The sequence below is a fragment of the Prionailurus viverrinus genome, chromosome X, assembly GCF_022837055.1.
Source record: "Prionailurus viverrinus isolate Anna chromosome X, UM_Priviv_1.0, whole genome shotgun sequence".
Lineage (NCBI taxonomy): Eukaryota > Metazoa > Chordata > Mammalia > Carnivora > Felidae > Prionailurus > Prionailurus viverrinus.
This window is the reverse complement of record NC_062579.1, coordinates 80,082,367-80,106,510: the sequence shown is the minus strand read 5'-3', so window position 1 is coordinate 80,106,510 and position 24,144 is coordinate 80,082,367. Positions and strand designations below refer to the sequence as shown.

Here is a 24,144-nt window from a genome sequence, read left to right as displayed (position 1 = left end):
GTGATATTTAAAGTTTCTCTGGATGAGCACTGGGTGTTGTATGGAAACCAATTTGACAATAAATTTCATATATTAAAAAAAAAAAGTTTCTCTGAGTGAGTTTTTTAAAAAATCTACTGATTTAAGTTAATTTATTTTGAGAGAGAGAGAGAGAGAGAAACAGTGCACAAACATGGGGGAAGGGCAGAGAGAAAGGGAGAGAGAGAATCCCAAGAGATTCCCAGAGAATCTGTCTGTATAGTACAGAGCCCGACGTGGGTCTCAAACCCACGGATTGTGAGATCATGACCTGAGCCATAGTCAAGAACAGGACGCTCAACCAACTGAGCCATCCAGGTGACCTCTGAATGATTTTAATGTGCAGTTAGGGTTAAGAACTAGGGCTTTATTTAGTGGTTCTCAAAGTGTGGTCCCTGGACCAGCAGCCTCAGTATCACCAGAAACAAAAATTCTCAGGCCCTATTCCAAACCCACTGAGTCAGAAACTGGTGGTGGTCCATCTGTTTTAACAAGCCCTCCAGGTGACTTGATGCATACTTTAGTTTTAAAACCAGTGCTCTAATAGAACTTAGTGCCACGATGGAACAAATGGACATGAACTAATCAACTATATGTTTGCAAAGTTATTTAAACCACTATCACCACATTAATCAGTGGCTGATAGGCAAGATACCCACACTAGTAATACATAATCATAGATAAAATTAAATCTATTCTATCTGGTCATTCATTCAACATTTGAGTATCTACTGTGTGCCAGGCTGTTCTAGGTGCTGGGTATATGACAGTGACTAATAAGACACTGTCCCTATCCAAATGTTTTAAAAGTTTTAATACAATTCAGTAAAATAAATGCAATGCCAGAAATTCTGTGAAAGCAGACGGTAGGGCCATACAGGTGAGCCAAAGGAGGCTTTTCAAAGGGGGGTAAGTTTTAAAGGAGGACCAGGAGTTAGACTGGGTTCCCCAATTTCTTGGGAGGAAGAAGAGTGAAAGGAATGGGCAGAGAGAAAACAGTGGCTCAAACTATGACTGTGGAATTAAGGTTGGCAATTAGGAGATGGATTACAGAAAAGGGATATTGAATCAGTAAGAAAGAGGAGAGGGAAGGATCTAGGGTCTCCCTAGTTTCTGGTTTGAGGCACCTGATTGGGTGTTACTACCATTTATCCAGATAAAGAATACAGGGGGAGGAATGTTGATCATCATTTCATTTGCTCGTCAAATTCTCTGCAAAAACCGTTCTGCTTACCACCTTGCCTCACAAGAAGAACAGAGCACACAGAGAAGTTGACTGGACTTTTTTAACAAGCCTAAATATAAACTGAATTATCCTGTACACTCTCCCTTATCATCACTGAATTCTATTATCACACAGTTGTGGAAACAAAAAATCACCTGGGGCAAATAGACAATGATTCTCTATTATAGGTAGAATAATCCACTATTAAGGTTCTTATGACTACTCTGTACTCCAAGAAATGTCTTAAGATTAGATTACAAGAAATACAAAGTGCACATTTTGCATGATGGCACTGCTCTTGACATCTTCAGGAATGATGTCTATGGCACTGATAAGCCTACAGAGGATAAAGGTTTAAGTCATAGTAAGCTGAAACTTTCATTAATCATCTTAACATTTCGTTTTCTTCTACTTTTAATGCCACGATTAGGTTATTTCAAAATGAGGATTGAGAACCATCAAACCAACAAAAATGATGAAAAAGGTAGCAGTTAAAGAAAGAAAAAATAATTTGTATGAGGGTCTTCTCTTTCTAAGGGAAAAAAGTAACAAAATTCCCTAAACTTTCTCCACTGGACGGACATTACCAAGTTACAGTATTGATTCACATGAATTTTGAAAATATATATTCAATTTTAGTTTCCATGGTTTGTTCATTTCATGGTAAATAATCAACAGGTGGCAGCACATATTCTTATACACAGTTTCTAATCTGTGCAAAAGATGGGTTCCTACGAAATCAAGCTTTTGTAAACTGAATTCTATTTTATCATTTCAGGACCCCTCTACCTTAGTTTCTGATTGCTCCACAATAAACAACGGCTTCTAAAGTTTGAAGTTTCTCATCAGCCTCTGTAAGTTAATAGCCAATACTTAAATCCATCAGAGAGAAGCTATCCAATAAAAAAATATTTTTATTCTGTGAATAATCCTGATGCATTTCATCTGTTTCAGAGACATTTGAATATGTGCATATTGAGTTAAAGTAGGGGTGTGTCCTGTACTGCATCACTGTTACTAGAAAAAACCTGGAATGTATTTAATGAATGAAAGGAACAAACACTAAAAAGCAGGAGCACTCTGCCAGGAATATGATCCTCAATGGATCATTTGTGGGGCTCTCCTTGCCCCTCAGCATGGTGCTTACTTGCTGACTGCACGTGTTCTTCCAAAGGTGGCTCATCTGCTCCCTGAACAGAAGCATATCCAGACGATGCAGTCTCACTGCGATTATCCTCTTCGTGAGGAGAGGCACTATTTGATATTTCATTGGATACAGGGACTTGTAAAGACACCGGTCCATCTTCAACATCCGCCTTTGGAAAGCATTTGAACTAATTAAAAGACGCTCAGAGTACATGCTTTTCCCTGACATATCATTACAAAGTTTCTTCATAAGTGACTTATTAGAGCAATGCTTCTTAACCTTTTAAGCCTATAATCCCTTTTGATGATCACAAAAGTCTCTTGCTGGCCCCAGCCAGAGCAGTTGGAGTAACTGGGTTCAAAATGGGGTGAAAGAAGTTATAGGCAGATTGCCTTCACATCTGATGTTCATTTGGGTGATCCCAACACTTCATAATATAATGGCTGGTACAAGGTAGGTACTCCAAACAAAAAAACCCAGAAAACTACTCTGGGTCAAGTTCACCTCCAGCAGTTTCAAAAGGCAGTTTGCTGGCAAAACTCAAAGTCTGATGTTTAGTTAATAGTAATGACTCAATGTCAGTTTCTCACTTTTGACATATGTACCACAGTAATGCAAAATGTTAACAATAGTAAAAACTGGTGAGAGGTATCTGGGAACCCTCTGCATCGTCTTTGCAACTTTTCTGTAAATCTAAAATTATTCATAAATAACAACAACAACATCTCATGCTGTCCCCCAGGGGAGCTCAGAATCGGTATCATCTATGTATCTTCTAAAGTCAAGAAACATAGATGCTCATTTAACTACAAGTTTGGTGGCTGTGCAATAATAAGAGAAAAAAAATGCAACAGGTATCACAAGCCATCACTTAAAATTCTGACCAAATAATAAGAGGGAAGAAGAAGAAAAATGGAGGTGGTCCAAAATGGCACCTCACTGTCAATATGATGTAAATAGGTCCAATTTTTGGTATAAATCACAAGTCTGGCATGTTACATAGCTAAAAATTAGGCATGTTATTTTCCTGAAGGCCCAGGTACATAAATAACTTAAGTTCCTTCACCTAAATAGTTAAATAGTTCAGCAATATTTACCTCAATTCCCAAAGCTTTGAGTATGTCACATTTGCACATGGGGCAAGTTCTGTGTTCTAACAGCCAAGGGTCAACACATGTCTTATGGAAAATATGGCTAGTGAAAGAAAAAAGACACATAATTTGGTTATCAGTTGTGAAATAGCAACAACACTTGGCCTAATATACTAACAGGTTACCCTATATTTTTATTTAGTTTTTCTAACAGATGACTTTTTTCTTTTAAACACACTATTACAGCATTAAAAACTATAAAGGAGCCACAGAAACAAAACTTGGAAATTTCATAATATAGAAGTTTTAAATATAAAAGCCTCATTACCTTAGTTTCAAAAAAAACCCCACTATTTTCAATACTTACTACTTCAAAACTGGCTAAGACATTACCTGACCTAAGACTTGTTCAGTATTTCAGATCGCTATTGTCTTGTCATTCCTTAACTATAAAAATGGCACAGTCATTCTCAATAATAAAGTATAGTACAGAGCACAAGATAATGCTGATACTTTAGGCCATGTGATAAGTTCTAAGAACATCACCATTTAATAGCTAAAAGAAAGAGTGTTAAGAACAGTTTCCAGGAGACGGATAATGAAAAACTAAACAATGAAGACTTCCAAACAGGTGCCCATTGAGATGAATTTTTTTCCTTCAACAGGACTATTAAAATGATTTTAAATTAAATAATCCAGTAAAATACACACACACACACACACACACACACACACACACACACACACTATGGTTATGGTGCTGGCTAAGTTCTTAGTTTTATATGGAACTGGTTTCTAAATTATACCAGATTGTGGAAACATTATATAATTAGCCTTATACCTATTTCAATGATATTAAAATATAAAGCATTCACCTATATTTAAATGAAAATAAACGCTCTTTCCATACTTTGGCTATTGTTGATAGTGCTGCTATAAACATGGGGGTGCATGTGTCCCTTTGAAACAGCACACCTGTATCCCTTGGATAAATGCCTAGTAGTGCAATTGCTGGGTCCTAGGATAGTTCTATTTTTAATTTTTTGAAGACCCTCCATACTGTTTTCCAGAGATTAGTCAGTCAGAGAAAGACAAAAATCATATGACTTCACTCATATGAGGACTTTAAGAGACAAAACAGATGAACATAAGGGAAGGGAAACAAAAATAATATAAAAACAGGGAGGGGGACAAAACAGAAGAGACTCATAAATAAGGAGAACAAACTGAGGGTTACTGGAGGGGTTGTGGGAAGGGGGATGGGCTAAATGGGTAAGAGGCATTAAGGAATCTACTCCTGAAATCATTGTTTCACTATATGCTAACTAATTTGGATATAAATTTTAAAAAATAAAAAATAAAATTTAAAAAAATGAAAATGAATAAAAAATGAAAATAAACCAAATACCTCAATTTGGAAACATTCAAAATAGTTTCCCCCATTATAATCATTTCAATAAACCAGATATTTTTACTGATGATATAAAAGAAAATCAAACTTACTTGCAGGTTAAGATGCGCACCAAATCATTTGGTTTATATAGTTCAATACACACAGCACAACTATCTCCATCAGGGCCAATTTCCTATGAGCAAATAGTTATTGTTACTCTGATGGATAAGAAAAAATACATTAAACTACAGAGCAAGATCACAATATATATGTATTTAAATTGCATAGATTCTTTCAAAAAGTGATTTAAAATTATTTAGACTTAATTGGAATCTAAAAAAGGTCAAATTTATAGAAACAGTAGAAAAGTGGTTGCCAGGAGCTGGAGGATGGGGGAAATAGGGAGTAGATGGTAAAACGTGTACAAACTTTCAGATATAATACAAATAAGGTCTGAGGATCTAATGTAAAACATTGTGACTATCATTGATAACACTCTTATACAATTGAAATTTGAAAATGATTTAGACTTAAAAAAGGTAAGAAAATAGAGTCAACCAAAAGAGGAACAGTACAAAGAGGAACAGGTAGCAGTGATTTGAACAAATGCATGCTGTTAATTGGTGTTAGAATTCAAATGCCATTTGTACAAGTTCTAAAGCTATGCTCCCAATTTCAGAAAAATTAAGGTATAACTCACATGCAGCGAAATTCACAGTTTTTAGTATAGAGTTTTGCAAGTGTGGACAAATATGCCGTCACTTAATCTTCACCACAATCAAGATATAGGATACTTCAATTACCCCAACAAATTCTTCTATATGTCTTTGTAATTAACTGCTACTTTCACTCACCCCCACCGTCTGGCAACCACATGGATTTTTCAGTTCCTATACTTTTTGCTTTTCTTGAGTGCCATATAAATGGAATCATGTATTATACTGCCTTTTAATTTGGCTTCTTCCACTTAACACAATACATTTAAGACTCATGCATGTTATTGTATCAATAGGGTCCTCCCCCACCACACACACACCCTTTTTTACTGCTAAATAGTATTCCATGATATGGATGTGCCACAGTTTAGGTATCCATTTACCATTTGAAGGACATTTGGGTTCTTTCCAGTTTTTGGTAAATATGAGTAAAGCAGCCATGAACAATTATGTGTAAGTTTTTATTTGAACATGTTTTTTTTTCCTCTAGATTAACTATCTAGCAGTGAGATTGCTGGGTTCTTCAGAAAGGGTTATTTTTTACTTCATAAAGAACTGCCAAATTGTCTTCCAGACTAGCTATACATTGTATTCTTACCAGCAAATCCGTAAGAGTTCAGTTGTTCCACAACTGGCCAGTGCTTGGTTATTGTCAGGTGTGCTAGTTTTGCCATTTTAATGAATGTGTTGTAGTACCTCATTATGATTTTAACTCACATTTGCCTAATGACTAATGATATTGAGCATCTTTTCATGTGCTTTTTTGCCATCCATATATTTTCTCTGGTAAATGTCTGTTTCACCATTTTTCAGTATGCTGTTTGTTTTCTTACTACTGACATTTGAGAGTTCTTTATATATTCTAGATATAGTCCCTTATCAGCCATGTAATTTTCAAATATTTTGTCCCAGTCTGTGACTTGTATGTTCATTCTCGTAACAATGTCAAAGAACAAAGGTTCTTTATTTTGACAGAGTTAGATTTCTTTCTTTTCTTTAATGGATTTGTTTTTGCTGTCTTATCTAAGTAATCTGTGCCTAGCCCAAGTCTTGAAGATATTTTTCTCCAAAGTTTTCTTCTAAGAATTTCATGGTTCTAGGTTTTATATTTAGGTCTGTGATCCATTTTGACTTAAATTTTACAGACAGTATGAAGTATGAATTGAGGTTCATGGTTTTTGCATAAAGATACTTAATCATTGCATATGGAGAGCCAACAATTGACTACCCTTGCTTCACTGAAGTGCCTTTGTACCTTTGTTGAAAATCAACTGACCATATACATGTGGGTCTTCTCCTGGACTCTCTTCTATTCCCTTGATCTAAAGGTCTAGCCTCTCTCCAATACCACACTATATTGTCTATTGTATCTTCAAAATAATTCTGAAAATTAGGGAAATGTGAGTCATCCAAATTTGTTCTTCATTATAACGACTGTTTTGGTTATTCTAGTTCTTTTGCTTTTCCATATAAACTTAGCACCAACTTGTCAATAAATACAAATGATCCCACTAGGATTCTGATTGGAAGTGCACTGAATCTATAGATTAGTTTGGGGGGATTTGACATCTTAACAACAGTGAGTCTTCTGACCCATGAATATGGCATATCTCTCCATTTTTTTGGTCCTTTGATTTCTTTCATTGGTGTTTTGCAGTTTTCAGCATATAGATCGTGTATGTATTTTGCAAGATTTATACCTAAGTACTTAATGGTCTGAGTGCTATTATAAATGGTAATTATTATTTCAATAAGCTCTATAGCTATTTTTATAGGTATCTTTGATATATGTTTTACACACCAATGGCAGTTTTAACTGTCCTAAATCTAAAACTGTTCAAGTAAAGTTGCACTGAGGAATTGTATTAGTTCCCTGTTTTTGCTATAAAAAAAGTATCATAACTTAGTGTCTTAAAATAACACAAATTTATTTTTTTATTGTTCTGGAAATCAGAAGCCTTAAAGTCAATGTTTTGGCAGTGCCATGTACCTTCTGGAGGCTTCAGGGGGATAATCCATTTCCTCACCTTTTCTAGCTTCTAGAAGCTGGCTGTATTCCTTGGCTCATGACCCCTTTCTGGCATCACTATAACCTTCTTGCTTCCTTGGTCACATATTCTACTGTACTGCAGTCCAATCTCCCTTTTTCTTCCTCTTATAACAACACTGTGATTATGTTTAGGAGCTACCTGAATAATCCAGGGTAATCTCCTCATCTCAAGATCCTTAACTTAATTTTATCTGCAAAGTCCTTTCTGCCATATTAGGTAATATTTACAGGTTCCAAGGATTAAAACCTAGATATCTATGGAAGCCACTGGTCATTATTCAGCCTACTTCAAGTATCAAATAGATAAAAAAAGTCAATAAGATTTATAAATTCCAATGAAAAGCATACTTCGGAAGAACATTTTGTTTTAACAATAACTTGGTAGCATTGCTTTAAAACAAACAGGATTTAAAAGTCATAAATGTACCTTGTCTCCTTGTTTCAGTGTACGCAGTTGAAGCCTTCCAATAGCTTTTTTAGCATCTGCCTTTAGTTGTCTCTGCAATATAAAAATCATATTAGAAAAAATATTTTTAAAAGAAATATGGTGAAAAAGGGAGAGAGGATTAATAAATATTTTTCAGGTACAATTATAAATAACATTTTTAATGATAATTTAATTATCCATAATAAATGTCCCACTTATCAGGCAGAATTTTCAAATTACTGAAACTTTTCACTTATGTTTCCCTACGTTCTTAAATAATACCTTTGGATTACAATGACAAAACTACTATTGCAATAACCCAATGACAAAGCTACTATTGCAAATGGATTCAGATGTATGAATTTTCAAAGCACTTCCTATTTTCAACCTGAGAGTATCTTAAAATGCATCTTTTCCCATTTCTTTTTTGAATTGTGTCTTGTTTGTAAAAAGTGTACAGGATTTGTATTCAAATGGACCTAGATTCAAAATATGACTTTGTCACTTACTAAATGAATAGTCCTAGACAGGTGATTGATTAAATCTTTAAACTTGTTTAATCACCTATACCATGCAGATAACACCAATCCATACAGTGTTATTTCATATTAGGGGGAAAATTGCTGTTTATAACCACTACTGCCTTATAAGAAGGGTAGAGTCTGATAAAGTAGTAGTAAGTCTTTCTTGTTTCACTGAACATATATGTACCTGAGTCTAGATATGAGAAAGCAAGCCCCAGACTCATTTAGGGACTAAGGACTAAAATATGCATACTTGGATCAGAAATGAAATTGGGAATTCAAGATGGTAGCATAGGAAGATCCTGAATTCACCTCCTCCCATAGACACAACAAATTAGTTGTATGACATATGGAATAATTTCCTTCGAAAAAGAGCTGAAAACTAAATAAAAAGAGCCCCCACAACAAAGGATAAAAGAGTAGCATCAAAATGGGTGAGACAGAGACATAGTCTCATCAAAAACAGACAAAACAAAACACAACAAAACAAAACCCATCCCAGATACAGTGATCCACAATTGAGAGGAATCTCAAACATATGGAACTTTTCCCTAAGAAGCAAGGGGTCTATGCTTCACATCAGGCACCCCAGCCCCTAGATCTTGCATAGGCAAGACAAGCCCCCAAAGTGCCTGGCTTTGAAAACCAACAGGGATTAGTTTCAGGAAAACCATTAAAATAGAGAACAGAGAACCCTCTCTCAAAGGGCTCAATGCACAGACTCACTTACCATTTGAACCATTATAAAAATACCAGCTTTAAGTGTGTGCCAGAGAGCCAGAAAATTTGTTGGGAATCTGAGGATGGAGACACTGGCAAGTGCCATTTTTGATAATTCACTCTAACTTGCTAATGCTGGTACTGGCAGTGACATTTTAGAACTCTTCCTCTAGCCTGTTGGTGCTAGATGGTACACCCCACTGAGGGCCCTGCCCACCCCCATGCCAGAGCTGTGGCCCCACCAAAGCAAGCAGTAATGCCCAGCTCACACAGGCATCGTCCCTCGAGCCTGGTGGAGGTGGCCACGGGGATAGCACTGCTGAGCTCTATGGGACATCTCCTACACAAGATCACTCCATCAAGTCTGGGAAAGGTAGTTGATTTGCATAATACAGAGAAATAAATACAGAACATCAGGCAAAATGAGAGAAATATGTTCTAAATGAAAGAACAAGGTCCAGGAACCCCAGAGAGTTCCAAATAAGACAAACACAAAGAGATACACACCAAAAACAAAACCAAAACCACTATAATTAACATGGTAAAAATTAAAGAGAGAATCTTAAAAGAGGCAAGAGAATAACCAACTTGCTACCTACAGGGGAAGCCCCATAAGTCTACGAGCAGATTTTTCACCAGAAACTTTGCAGGCCGGAAGGGAGTGATATGACATATTTAAGTGCTGGAAGCAAAACAAATTTCCAAGCAAGAATTCTCTACCCAGCAAGGTTATCATTCAGAATTGAAGGGGAGATTAAGAGTTTCTTAGATAAGTAAAAACAGAACAAGTTTGTCAACCATTAAATCAGCCTTACAAGAAATGTTAAAGGGACTTCTTTAAGCTGAAAAGAAATGGCACTAATCAATAGAAAATTTACGAAAGTAATAATCTCTCTGGAAAAGGTAAGTACATGGTAAAGAGAGCGGATTAATCACTTATAAAACAAGTATAAGATTAATAGACAATAGTAAATTTAAGACTATAGTAATTATTTAAGGGTTGCATAAAACAAAAAGATGTAGAATGTGACAGACATAAAATGGGGGGGACTAAAAATGTGAAGTTTTGAAATGTGTTCAAATTTAAGTTCCTATCAACTTAAAACCTACCATTATATACATATTATGTTATATACAAACATCATGGTTACCACAAGGCAAAAACTTTAGTAAATACACTAAATAAGAAAGAAACCTAGGGGCACCTGGGTGGCTCAGTTGGTTGAGTGTCCAACTCTTGATTTAGGCTCAGGTCATGATCTCATGGTTTGTGAGATCAAGCCCTGTGTCCAGCTCTGTGCTGACAGCACGAAGCCTGCTTGGGATCTCGCTGCCCCTCCCACACTTGTGTGCTCTCTTCCCTTCTCTAAACAAACAAACAAACAAATATTTTTTTTAAAAAAGAAAGAAAGAAATTTAAATATAACACTAAAGAAGCCCTTAAACCACAAGGGAAGAGAAAAAGAAGAAAGAGAAGAAACTACAAAAAAGCCAGAAAACAAGTAACAAAATGTCAATAAGTCAATATCTATCAATAATTACTTTAAATGTAAAACGGACTAGATTCTAAAATCAAAAGGTACAGAGTGGGTGAGTGGATAAAAAAAAGACCCAACTTTACACTACCTACAAGAGACTCACGTCAAAAGTAAAGAGACTGTAGGTGAAGGGACAGAGAAAGATATTCCATGCAAATGGAAATGAAAAGAAAGATGGTGTAGCTATACTCATACCAAACAAAACAGACTTTAAAACAAAGACTGTAAAAAAGACAAAGAAGGACATTACGTAATGTAAAGGGGTCAATCCAGCTAGAAGATATAACATTTATATATATGCACCCATCACAGAAGCACCAGCATACATAAAGCAAGTATTAACAGACCTAAAAGGAGAAACTGACAGCAATACAATAACAGTAGAGGACTTTAACACTCCATATACATCACTGTATAGATTATCCAGAGAGAAAATCAATATAGAAACATCAGCCTTAAACAACACATCAGACCAGATGGGCTTGATAGATATATACAGAACATTCCATCCAAAAGCAGCAGAATATACATTCTTGTCAAGTGCACATGAAACATTCTCCAAGATAAATTACATGTTGTATCACAAAACAAGTCTAAAATTCAAGAAGATTGAAGTCATATCAAGCATCTTTTCCAACCATAATGGTTATAAAACTAGAAATCAATTAAAGAAAAGTGGAGGGGCGCCTGGGTGGCTCAGCTGGTTCAGCGTCTGACTTTGGCTTGGGTCATGAGTTCAAGCCCGGAGCCTGCTTGGGATTCCGTGTCTCGCTCTCTCTCTGCCCCTCCCCTGCTCACAATCTGTCTGTCTGACTGTCTCTCTCTCTCACAAATAAACATTTAAAAAAATGTAAAAAACACAAAAATGTAGAAATGAAACATACTACTGAACAACCAATGAGTCACTAAAAAAAAAAAAAAATCAAAGAAAAAACATACCTAGAGACAAATGGAAACAGAAATACAACATACCAAAACCTATGTGATGCAACAAAAGCAGTTCTAAGAGGGAAATTCACGGTAATATAGGGCTACTTCAAGAAACAAGAAAAATCTTAAATAAACAATATAACTTTAAACCTTAAAGAAACTAGGGAAAAAAAGGAACAAAGACTAAAATTAATAGAAGGAAGGAAATAATAAAGATCACAGTGGAAATAAATGAAACAGAGACTAAAAAGATAGTAGAAAAGATCAATAAAACTAATAAAACTTTTCAGAGACGTTTCTCTGAAAAGATAAACAAAACTGATAAATGTTTAGCTACGCAACCAAGAAAAAAAAGAGACAGGGCTCAAGTAAATAAAATCAGAAATGAAAGAATTTACAACTGATACCACAGAAATACAAAGGATCATAAGAACTACTACAATTATATGCCAGCAAGTTGGGAAAACCTAGAAGAAATGGATAAATTCCAGGTAACACACAACCTTCCAAGTCTGATTATGAAGAAAATAGAAAACCTGAACAGACCAATTCTCTAGTAAGGAGATTAAATCAGTAATCAAAAACCTCCCAACAAACAAAAGGACAGGACCAGATGATTTCACTGGTGAATTCGACCAAACATTCAAAGAATATTTAATACTTATGCTTCTCAAACTCTTTCAAAAATTGAAGAGAAAGGAACACTTCCAAACTCATTTTACGAGACCAGCATTACCCTGATACCAAAACCAGACAAGGATACCACATAGAAAATTACAGGCCCATGGGGCGCCTGGGTGGCGCAGTCGGTTAAAAGTCCGACTTCAGCCAGGTCACCATCTCGCGGTCCGTGAGTTCGAGCCCCGCGTCGGGCTCTGGGCTGATGGCTCGGAGCCTGGAGCCTGTTTCTGATTCTGTGTCTCCCTCTCTGTCTGCCCCTCCCCCGTTCATGCTCTGTCTCTCTCTGTCCCAAAAAATAAATAAATGTTGAAAAAAAAATTTAAAAAAAAAATTACAGGCCGATATCTTTGATGAACACAGATGCAAATATCCTCAACTAAACATTAGCAAAGTGCATTTAACAATACATTAAAAAGATCATTTAGCACGATCAAATATGACTTACTTCAGGGATACAAGAATGAATCAACATCTGTAAGTCAATCAACATGATACACCACATTCATAGAATGAAGGATAAAAATCATGACCATCTCAGTAGATACAGAAAAAGCATTGACAAAATTCAACATCCATTTCTGATAAAAACTCTCAACTAAGTGGGTATAGAAGGAATATATCTCAACATAATAAAGGCTATCTATGAGAAACTCGCAGCTAACATCATACTCAATGGTGAAAAAACTGAAAGCTTTTCCTCTAAGATCAGGAACAAGACAAGGATGCCCACTCTCGCCACTTTTATTCAATATAGTATTTGATGTCCTAGCCACAGCAAAAAGGTAAGAAAAAGGAATAAAATGAATCCAAATAGGAAAGGAAGTAGGAAAACTGCAGATGACATGATACTGTATATATGCAACCCTGAAGTTGCTCCCAAAAAACTATTAGAAAAAATGAATTCAGTAAAGTTGTAGAATATAGAATCAACATACAGAAATCTGTTACATTTCTACACACTAATAATGAACTATCATAAAGACAAATTAAGAAAGCAATCCCATTTGCAATTGCATCAATAACAATAAAATACCTAGGAATAAATTTAACTAAGGAGGTAAAAAAAACCTGTACACTGAAAACTATAAGATGAAAGAAGCTGAATAAGACAAAAATAAAGGAAAGATATCTCATGCTCTTGGATTGGAAGAATTAATATTGCTAAAATGACCATACTACTCAAAGCAACCTATAGATTCAATGCAATCCCTATCAAAATTCCAATCCATTTTTCACAGAACTGGAACAAATAATTCTAAAATCTGTATGCAACCACAAAAGATCCCAAATATCCAGGGCAATCTTGAGAAAGAAGAACAAACCTAGAGGTATCACGCCCTCAGAGTTCAAACTATACTACAAAGCTATATAGTAATCACAACAGTATGGTATTGGCATAAAAACAAAGATCAATAGAACAAAACTGAGAGTTCAGAAATAAATCCATACATATGCAGACAATTTATGACAAAGGAGCCAAAAATATATAATGGAGAAAGGACCTTCTCTTCAATAAATGGTGCTGGAAAAATTTGACAGCCATATGGAAAAGAATAGAAACTAAACCACTATCTTACACCATACACAGAAATTAAAATAGACTAAAGACTTGAATGTAAAACCTGAAACCACAAAATTCCTAGAAGATAGCATAGGCAGTAAGCTCTTTGACATCAGTCTTAGTGATATGTTTGTAGATCTGACTCCAAAGTTAAGGAAAACAAAAGCAAAAATAAACAAATGAGACACATCAAACTAAAAAGTTCTGCACAGCAAAGGAAAGCATCATCAAAGCAAAATGGCAACTTACTCAATGGGAGAAGATATTTGCAAATCACATATTTAATAAGGGGTTAATAGCCAAAATAGAGAAAAAAGCTCTACAATTGAACAATAAAAAACTGAACAACCTAATTTAAAAAGGGAACAGAGGTTCTGAATAGACATTTTTTCCAAAGAAGACATACAGATGGCTAACAGGCACATGAAAAGATGTTCAATATCACTAATTATTAGAAAAATGCAAACCAAAACCACAATGAAATATCACCTCACACCTGTTACAATGGCTATTATCGAAAAGACAAGAAATAAATGTTAGAGAGGATGTGGGAATATAAGCTGATGTAGCCACTAGGAAAACAGTATAGAAGTTCCTCAAAAAGTTAAGAATAGATCTACCGTAAGATCTAGCTGCTCCAATTCTGGGCATTTATCCAAAGAACACGAAATCAAATCACTAATTCAAAGAGATACATACATCCCTATCTTCAATACCACATTATTTACAATAGCCAAGATATGGAAACAACCTAAATGTCCATCAGTAGATGAATGAATAGAGTATGTGGTTGGTACGTACACACACACACACACACACACACACACACACAGGAAGACTATTCAGCCATAAAGAATGAAATTTTGCCACTTACAATAACATGGATGGATCCTGAGAATATTATGCTAGGGGCACCTGGGTGGCTCAGTCAGTTGAGCGTCTGACTTTGGCTCAGGTCATGATCTCACAGTTCAAGAGTTTGAGACCTGCATCGGGCTCTGTGCTGACAGTTCAGAGCCTAGAACCTGCTTTAGATTCTGTGTCTCCCTCTCTCTCTGTCCCTCCCCTGCTCATGCTCTGTCTCTCTGTCTTTGTCTCTCTCAAAAATAAACATCTAAAATTATTTTTAGAAAGAGAGAATATTATGCTAAGTGAAATAAGTCAGGCAGAGAAAGACAAATACCCTATGATTTCACTCATATGTGGAATCTAAGAAAAAAACCAAAATAATATAAAAACAAACTCAGATACAGAGAAGAGATTGATGGTTACCAGAGGGAAAGGGGTTGGGCAAGATGGGCAAAGGGGGTCAACTGAATGGTGATGGATGGTAACTAGGCTTTGGTGGTGATCATTTTGTAGTACATACAGATGTCCAATTATGTTGTACACCTAAAAGTTAAAGTTATATACCAATTTGACCTCAATAAAAACACAAGAAGTTAGGGTATAGGGGGAAATCTAAAATGTAAGGGAAAGGTAAGAAAGAATCAATGAAAGGCTGTCCCTCTTTGTGGGGTGAACAGCTAAAAGGAAAAAAATCCCAGGTAGTAGGAGATATTTGGTGTTAATTTAAAATTACTTGTAATCCTGCAAATAAATCCTTTCTTCCCTTTCAGTAAAATCTACTACATACATGATTGCCTTAAGTGAATATAATACATGAGTAAATTGAATAAAAGGCTAGGTTTCACACTTGGGTGAATGCTGTTTGGAACAGAGACACAACATGTGCAGCATGGCAAGATGATAAGCAATCTTCCTATTTTCTACTATAAAATGAACTTAGTAGAAATTCAGCAAACAGTAGGTACTCAGAACCAGGGGTCATTGTGAATATGTACCTCTATCCCCAGCAGGGAAACCCCCAGCTAACATGAAGAATATGTGGAAATCAGAGATAATGTAAGTTAAGAATTCAGTATAATGTCTGGCATATAGCAGACACTAAATACAATGTTGATTAAATGAAAATATAAACTACTATTCGTCAATAAGTCTAACAGGTTCTTGTAACATATTTATACATATCTGTAGCAAATATATTTTGGAAAGGAATAATCCATGAGTAAAGGTATATATGAGGACATTCCTTAATGCCTAAGCCTGCCTCTATATAAAGTATTTTGTGAAAGGTATTTGGCTTAATGCCAAGGAGATTCCTAGACAAACTATTTCTTTGCTGTCTCAGGAACAGCTGAAACTTCTGAGCTTGTTACCTGAGTAGCAGATCTAGCTTAACAGAAACAGTTAACAGGAAGGCCTAGCTAGTCCTTTGAAGGAAAGATGGTAATCAAGACCATTTCACTCCCACTTTGGGACTTAATTGTGAGTTAACTCAAAAGGGCAATTCAGTGATGGTACTTTATTTTATGCACATATATTTTCTGTCCTGTTACCTGCATCATAAGTAAATAATAGGGGGACAGTGAAAGTAAATGAGGTACACTTAGGATCTTTAGAGCTGGAAGAACTCTTAGAAATCACCTACCCTGATATCTGATGGATAAGAAAACTGATGTCTACTGCCTTGCTCAAAATCTCAGAGTTGGTTAGTGTAGGTCCCATTGAAGCCTAGAGTTAAGTGTTCCCTTCCCTAATATCAAGGTAGTTGTCTTTTTTTTTTTTTTTTACCGTAGCTTGCACTAGGAAGCTAGTACTACTATTTCCTTATATTTATGTAGTTATTTTATAATTTAAAATTATTTTTGATGTCTGTTACCTCATTTAATCCCAACAACTCCTTGAAGGAGATTAACATCCCCATTTTAGAGATGAGTAAATGGAGGCTTGAAAAAGTTAAATAACTCATCCAAAAGGGAATGCAACCTCTAAATGATAGAGCTGTTACTGGGACTTTGCTCTTCATACTTCAAGATTCCATTACAATACGTCTACAACTCAGCTACTTTCTGAAGCTTTTCCAACACCTGGATTCTAAGATCTATGAAACTGTGGCCAGTCCTTATAGTGAACAATCAGTATGCCCAAGGGTCCTGGCACTGGCCTAGACTTCCAAACATCAGTACTTTCTTTTTACATAGATCATAAGCTATTTAGAAACCTAGATGTGAACACTGCAAATGGTTAAAAAAAAAGAGCTAACAAGAAAAACAGGCAAAGAAAAAAAATGTAGTTGATGATAAGTCTTTGACAATCATTTTGCATTTTGTCTTTAGAGCACTTCTGATTTAAACAAGCTCTGTGACACAATCAAGGAATTGCACTCACTAGGAGGTGATACATCTCCAGAGTATTTACTTGAGTCTACGTAGTCTGTTTTCTCATTCCAAAATATTCAACACAATATAAATGCTTGAGTCTCCAGTGTGAGTGCTTATTAATTTATTAGGAATGAATGTTAAATATATAACTTTCTTTAGCCATATCAAAGACTAATGTAAATTTGAGGGATGGCCTCAAAGGCAAGCTCTAAATGTAATGTCCAAGTCTATGCTTATGAAAATAGAACTCACATTATAGAGAAATGCTAAAAAAAAGTTGAGGGACTATAAAAATACAGGGCAAAACCCAAGATGCCAGAGGATCCTAGGCAAGGGACTTGATTTTGAAGGATCTGTAAAAGACTTGCATAATAGTATAAACCCATGTTTATTAAAGCAGCTCTGGAATAAAAACAAGTCCTTTAAAAGGAAATGTGGGTAATTCCAATAGCTCCTACTGAGCTTTTATAAGGAAAAGCAAAGCCATTTTCTTTAAACATGGATGTGAGAATCATCATTTTGGTAAGAAGCACAAACTATGTTTTAGAGCCTGAATGAGGGTCACTCACAAAACTGCCAGTCCTCAAAATAGTTCAGTCACACTAACAGCAAGAGTTTCCAAGATACATTCATTCTTCTAAAAACTGATATCTGAGAACAACATTAAGATCAAGCAGTTTATGTTAAATACATATGTTTGGATATATTACTTAAGTCCAACTTCTTGGGTGCCCAAATATGTTTCCACATTTAAAGACAATGTGCCCAATACTAACTGTAATTTGTATTCTATTCCTTAAAAAGAACTTTAAGCATGTATCTAGTTTTTTATACAAATTTCTCTGGACACTTTTTAAATGTCTTGCCACCATTTCAGAATTCCCTCCTACCTTATAAATTCCAATAGCTCATTGTTTCTACCTCTTATCATATTCTGTAATTGTACTATTCATGTGTCTTTCCTACTAGGTTGTGAGTAGCTGGAGGAGTGGGGCTTAAACATTTTAAAAATTTTCCATAAAACCTAGTAATTGCTCAAAGAATAGCTTCTGAATTTAGAAAATCAAAACAGATTGTCGCAATTTTCTCATCCAAGTCACACTTGTACTCATTAAAAGCCTCTACTCTGCTAAATTTGGGAAAAGAAAGGTTTCAGGAACAGGTATTGGCCTCTACCGTGTGTCAGATGCAACCCTAAGCTTTTTACATGTGTCATCTTGTTTAATCATTAACAGCCTTATGGAATAGGTATTTTAATATCCAAGTTTTATAGACAAGAAAAGGTTCAGAAGCTTGATTAAAGTCCAGGCAGCTGGTTAGTTGCAGAGCTGTGATTTAATTCAAGCCCAGGTTCTATCTGGCTTTAAAGCCCATGATCTCTCCACTATAGTACACTGACTCCATTGTGTAATAGCAAAGAAGCCTTTAAAAAGGCTTCACATTCTTTGTGAAGAAGATAAATGAAAGAAAAAAACCCTCAAAGTCAGCTATTATCCAATCTTCAAATCCCTCCTAAATTCACTACTTACTGTGATTTGGGGAACTCTTTTAAGCAAATATTTTATACCAACAGACTCTCCCTGCCTCCTCTCCAATCCTAAGAGATACCTGGTCTAAGAATATTTGACAGGAGACTTGAAGACTAATCCAAAAAGGCTTGGTTGTCAGCCATTTTTCTTAACAGAAACTTAATGTAATTACTCTATTCAAAAACTGTGATCGTTCTAGTCACTGAAGAATCTCATCTATATAGTTTTCTTAGTTCTGAGTGAGACTGTATTTGGGCTGGAAATGAAAAGCCAAGCCAATTATCATCAGATATTCCAACATTCAATTTTTAAAGTGTAAACTCAAAGATATCCTACCTAGTTTATTTGTGTATTTACATCCCATTAAGTAAAATAAATGTTGCAGGCTGGTGATTGATTTGTCAGCCTGGCTTTTGGTCCCAAGGCATTCAAGCTTTTAGCATAACTGAAACCCACATGAATAACACTAGGCATGGAGTCAAACCTAATTACTTGATGGGGGGCAGGGTGTGCAAAAGCAAGAAAGGAGAGTGGATGTAAGCAAACTAGATTTTCCTGCTTTAAGTCATCACTTCTTTTAAATAAAATTTTTCATAAAAAGTTTGACTCAGATAGAACAGAATACTTAAAATCAAGAATTATGGTAACAGGATTCTTTTCCTCAGATCTATTCCTTTGAACAAAATCAATGTCTGAGTCATGTGGCTATTCAGATATATGAGAACTGAAAGACTCTATTTTTTCAATGAAAATCTATGCATATTGTTTTAATGAAGTATTCCTAAAGGAAAGAGGAGGTACAGGCTATAAAGCAGTTTCTTATAAGTCTATGGAACTATAGAGATGGGGATAAATAGGAGTACAGACTACTTGCCTGGAGGTGATCACTGTGAACAGTGTGAGGAAATGCACTGTAAGGAAGAGTGGTGAGGAAATGGGGAATTTGACCCAGTAGATAGGTTATGACTCAGATTATTGCGTTAAAAAAAAGGCAATCAAAACCTTTAGAATTAGTGATATAAAAATAAAATTAGAGAAAGTGAATATAAAATAATCCTGAGACCCATTATAAGAGCTTCCTTTTGTTCAATGAGAGCTAGAGAAAGTCTATAAAACTAAGTCCTACTAAGAGAATAATTTGTTTAATCTGCTCTTCTAACATAAAGCCAAACAATGGTTTTGTAAAAGGCTCTAATAAGTCTTCAGGTAGGAACAGATACATACAAACACACCCACTGCAAATGTATGTATTGACAGTGGTACAGTATGCGACACCTGATAAGTCTTCCAGTTTATTTCATGCACTAGTAGAGAAAACCTAATGTAACCAGAAATACTTCAGATATTTTTAGTCATGCTTTAAGTTGAAGGACAAATTTTAAGATATTAATGTAGCTTAGTGAGACCACATGTGAGTCCACAAAGGAGTGCTATCTCTTTGGTAGCAAACTACAAAGACATGTGTGACATATCTTTGCCCAGGGAACCAACTGGAGTCTCAGGGCTTGAGACTCAGATTGAGGCTGGTCACTAGGTAATCCTGCTAGTAACTGGCCATGCTGCCTGACACTCAGGACCCCAACAATGAAAATAGGTGCATATCATCCATCTTTACTGCCGTGCCTGGCAACCATGACAAGCTGGCACAACATGGTCCGTTGCTCCAGGTGTGTGTAACAAAATCATCAATAACAAACATAAAGAACACTTTGAGGGCCACATTCCCAGGGTTGGCCAAAGGCCAATCATGGTTCCCTTGGAGACTGGCAAGGAGTAAGCAACCAGATGTACTATGCTATTTCTTACTTCATAATCCATCCCCTATCTCTTGATCAAGGTCTTTTTAACAACAAAATAGTCATAGTTATTTGGACTTCTGCAATTAGTACAGCATTTATACATAAGGTGCAGTAAGGATAACAGAAGCATACCTAATACTTGCAGAAGCCAGTGAAGGGTGTAAATAGGATTCTTTTAATGTATAAGACAATTTCAAGCATCTTTATGTTGATGTGCCAGTTTAATTATCTGTTTACTTCCTTATTCTATGACTACTTGAACTTTGTGATAAACTTATAGTGTCATTTAATGTAATAATGGAATTAAATCTAATTCTTCCTCAGGCTAATCACTCTCCATTGGTATCATATCTTTTGGAGGTTTTAATTCAGTTTCCCAATACATATGACTATCACATGATTTATTTATATCAGGTAGTTGAATTTCACTAACAATACTGGTATTACACCATATCACAATATGGTTATGATGCAGTTAGGTTTGGTCACAAAATAAATCAGGAAGTATCACTGAAGTGTTTACTAAACCTTCCTAGAAGAACTGTTCTTTGCCCACATATTAGATATTATTATGGACAAGTGTTGTCACCAGTGAGGATGATTCTGTCATTTCTAGGTTCCATGTTAGCTGAGGACAAAGTCAATCATTTGTCTCACTTCACAGTATTATATCGTTATAGGTTCCCATTGACTGCTGTGCAGCAAGGCCATCTCCCTCTCCTGATGAGAGATCATTTGATGGGTATCATTTGATATTATTCCTACTAGCTCATCTTATTTTGGCCCATCCCTTTAGTCAAGATAGGTTAGAGATCAGCAATGTAATTTCAATTTCACTCAAAAAATTTCCATAAGTTTGGGATCTGTATGTGTCTCAAAGATGCTCTCCCTGAGCTTCCATAGCTAAAAATGGAAGGCCATTATATTGCCCCATGGTTACTTGGGGGCCTCCATTTGTATTAAGATCGTTAGCAGGCCCTGTTGTGTCAGATATATGCTCTTTCCCAGTGTTAAGTGCTAGCATTCTCTAGCATTATGTATTGGGTTTGTGTGGCCATATTATCAAGGCTTTATCATCCTTCCAAGTGGATTCCCATTTTTCCCTCCTCCTAGAAGATGATCGCTTCCAATGTGTCTATTTCAAAGAATAAATTATTTTCTTATGAAAGTCAGTCTTCATCAAAAGTTAATTCAGCTTCTTCCATTATACCTAGGCCAGCTTCTATTTCACCTACAGCTCTCTTTCATTTCACCAGCCAATGTTCACTCCAACACACACCTTGTTGGTACTGAGTATTAACTGCTTAAAGTATGGTTAGGGTATGTGCACCAAACCACAAAATTCTGGGTATCTCATGCTTGAGTCAAGTTTATTGTGGTCACTCCCAAATTCAATTTAGTCTGAATACACCATAAGGTTTTCCATAATCTTCCTTGTCTTGGGTTAGGGTTGTTCCCAGTGTGGACACAAATCTACCATGTAATGCCTAATATGTTAATTTTGTTCACAATCCATTGATACTTTTGTTTAAAAGCTTTCACTGCACGGAAACAGGGATGATATGTATTCTCACACATCATACTATGACATATCAAGCATGTGGCCACTATATACTGCCCAATATATTTGGGCATCTTGGCCATCAAAATTTATGGTTACACATTTATCAGTTTGACTGACATTATATATTATGCATTATAATAGTTCAGAGAAAAGACATTCCTGAATACTCTAATGAATTCCTAATATTCTAATGAAGGTAAGTTTCCATAACTCAGTTTCATTACCATTTATACCTGTAAAATGGGGTTAATGCAGTAAAGTATTTAGTGATAGTTATAACCATCATATGCATCAAGCTCTACCTTTAAAAAAAACAGGAAGTCAGGAAAACTAAATAACATGTAAATGATATCGTAACACTCAAATATTTATAAGCAAAAGGGATTACCAGTCATATATTTAATCCTTTAGTCACCAAAGGATACATAGATATAGCCTACTAAGTTGTGAAAGAAGCCCTTTCCAAAGCCTTCTCTAAAAGGTGACAAGTTTTAATGTTATTCTTGACCATTTTTATAGAAGTTAATTTTCATAAAATATACTATAAACTATGAAAATTACTTAAATGAATGATGAAACCAGAGTTATATATTCAATGGAACTTATGCAACACCAGGCCATTCTTTATAAACTGTATTACTTTCTGACTAGATTTAATGCCATATTAATAGATTTATTATAGCACTCAGAATATAGGAATTCATGCCCCACCATGAACATACACAAACCAAACACTCTTGTCATTGTATCCATAACCTTTAGTACTCATACTAGATACCAATTTCTCTCCCACTTCAGAGATAAAACAGCACAATATAGAAATGTCAAATATTAACACAGTGTGAAACTATTGAATGGCTTGGCCTAGGAATTTTAAACATCCTTTTGACCACAGCTAGTAACAGGCTGAACCTGCCACCAATGTTCTATGAAGAACAGAAGTCAATTAACTTTAAACATTGAGATAATCATCACTCATTACCATATACCGGTGTCTAATTTTTATGAAGGTTTTATAATAAGATTTCAATTTCTCATCTGTTCCTAAATTCAATGAACTTTCTTGCCATATAGAAATCTTCATTGCTCCCCCACTCCCAAATAAATTGGGTTCATTTTTGTTTCTTGGAGAAAGAGTACATGAAGTGGCCAGAATTTCATGGTCTTTGGAGGAACTTCTCAGTGCATATAGAAATATATTCTTGCCCTTACTATAATGATCAGCTGAAAACATTAAATCCCTACTGAGCATTCTGGAGAAATAGCATACCACTCTGCAGCTGTGTTGAGAATACATACTTGAGAGGGGGAGGAGTTAAATGATGGTGGCTTGCACCAGGGTGGAAGCAATGAAGTAGTGAGAAGTAACTGGATTCTGGATATACAACAAAGGTGGAACCAATGATATTTGCTGATAGAGGTTATATGGGAAGTGAGAGGTAAAAGAAGAATAAAGAATAACTCCAAGATTTCTGGCCTGGGGTCAGGAAAAGCTCTTTTGAAAAGGGAAGCAGTAATAGCATGTTTGTGTGTCCACAGTAACAGAAGACAAGGCAGAGGACATAGGATATAGACAGTCACAGACAGATGCGTAGATGTGGTGGTAGCATGGAGAGGTACTCTTTTGATCAATTTCCTCAGTGGAGTAAGATCCAAATGCCAAGTTGAGAGTAAAGTTGGAGGAGGTGTTGTCAGTTTAAGGAGAAAGGAACATGAATGATTAGTTACCTGTGAAAGCAGGGGGGAAATGCCCAAGAAAAGATAGTATGGTTGTCAGGCCACATTAAAGGCTCTCAGTTTGTGGTCATAGATTTAAAGAGAGACCAGTCCGTACTGATGTCAGTGTTTTCCTGTTACTTCAAAGTAGACACAGAGTAGGGAGGAATTAGGATTTAACCAGGGTTGGATTTTGACAGCAAGTGTAACAAATAGAGGGGCCAAAGGAACTGAAGATGTATACATGGCAATGACCATGGAAGTGAAGCTGGGTAAGAAGAGAAGGGAAGA

General features: G+C 35.8%; 1 protein-coding gene across 2 annotated transcripts in view; it reads right to left on the bottom strand.

Annotated features, from left to right (window-relative positions):
* RNF128 (ring finger protein 128) overlaps positions 1–24,144 on the bottom strand; it is a 121,000-nt gene that overhangs the window by 6,601 nt on the left and 90,255 nt on the right. For both annotated transcript variants that reach the window (XM_047844890.1, XM_047844889.1), the window contains exons 3-6: positions 8,068–8,139; positions 4,985–5,067; positions 3,488–3,584; positions 2,391–2,559 (exon numbers count right to left, since the gene is read on the bottom strand). In XM_047844890.1, the coding sequence (XP_047700846.1) occupies positions 2,391–2,559; positions 3,488–3,584; positions 4,985–5,067; positions 8,068–8,139 (421 nt within the window). The remainder of the gene's footprint in view (positions 1–2,390; positions 2,560–3,487; positions 3,585–4,984; positions 5,068–8,067; positions 8,140–24,144) is intronic.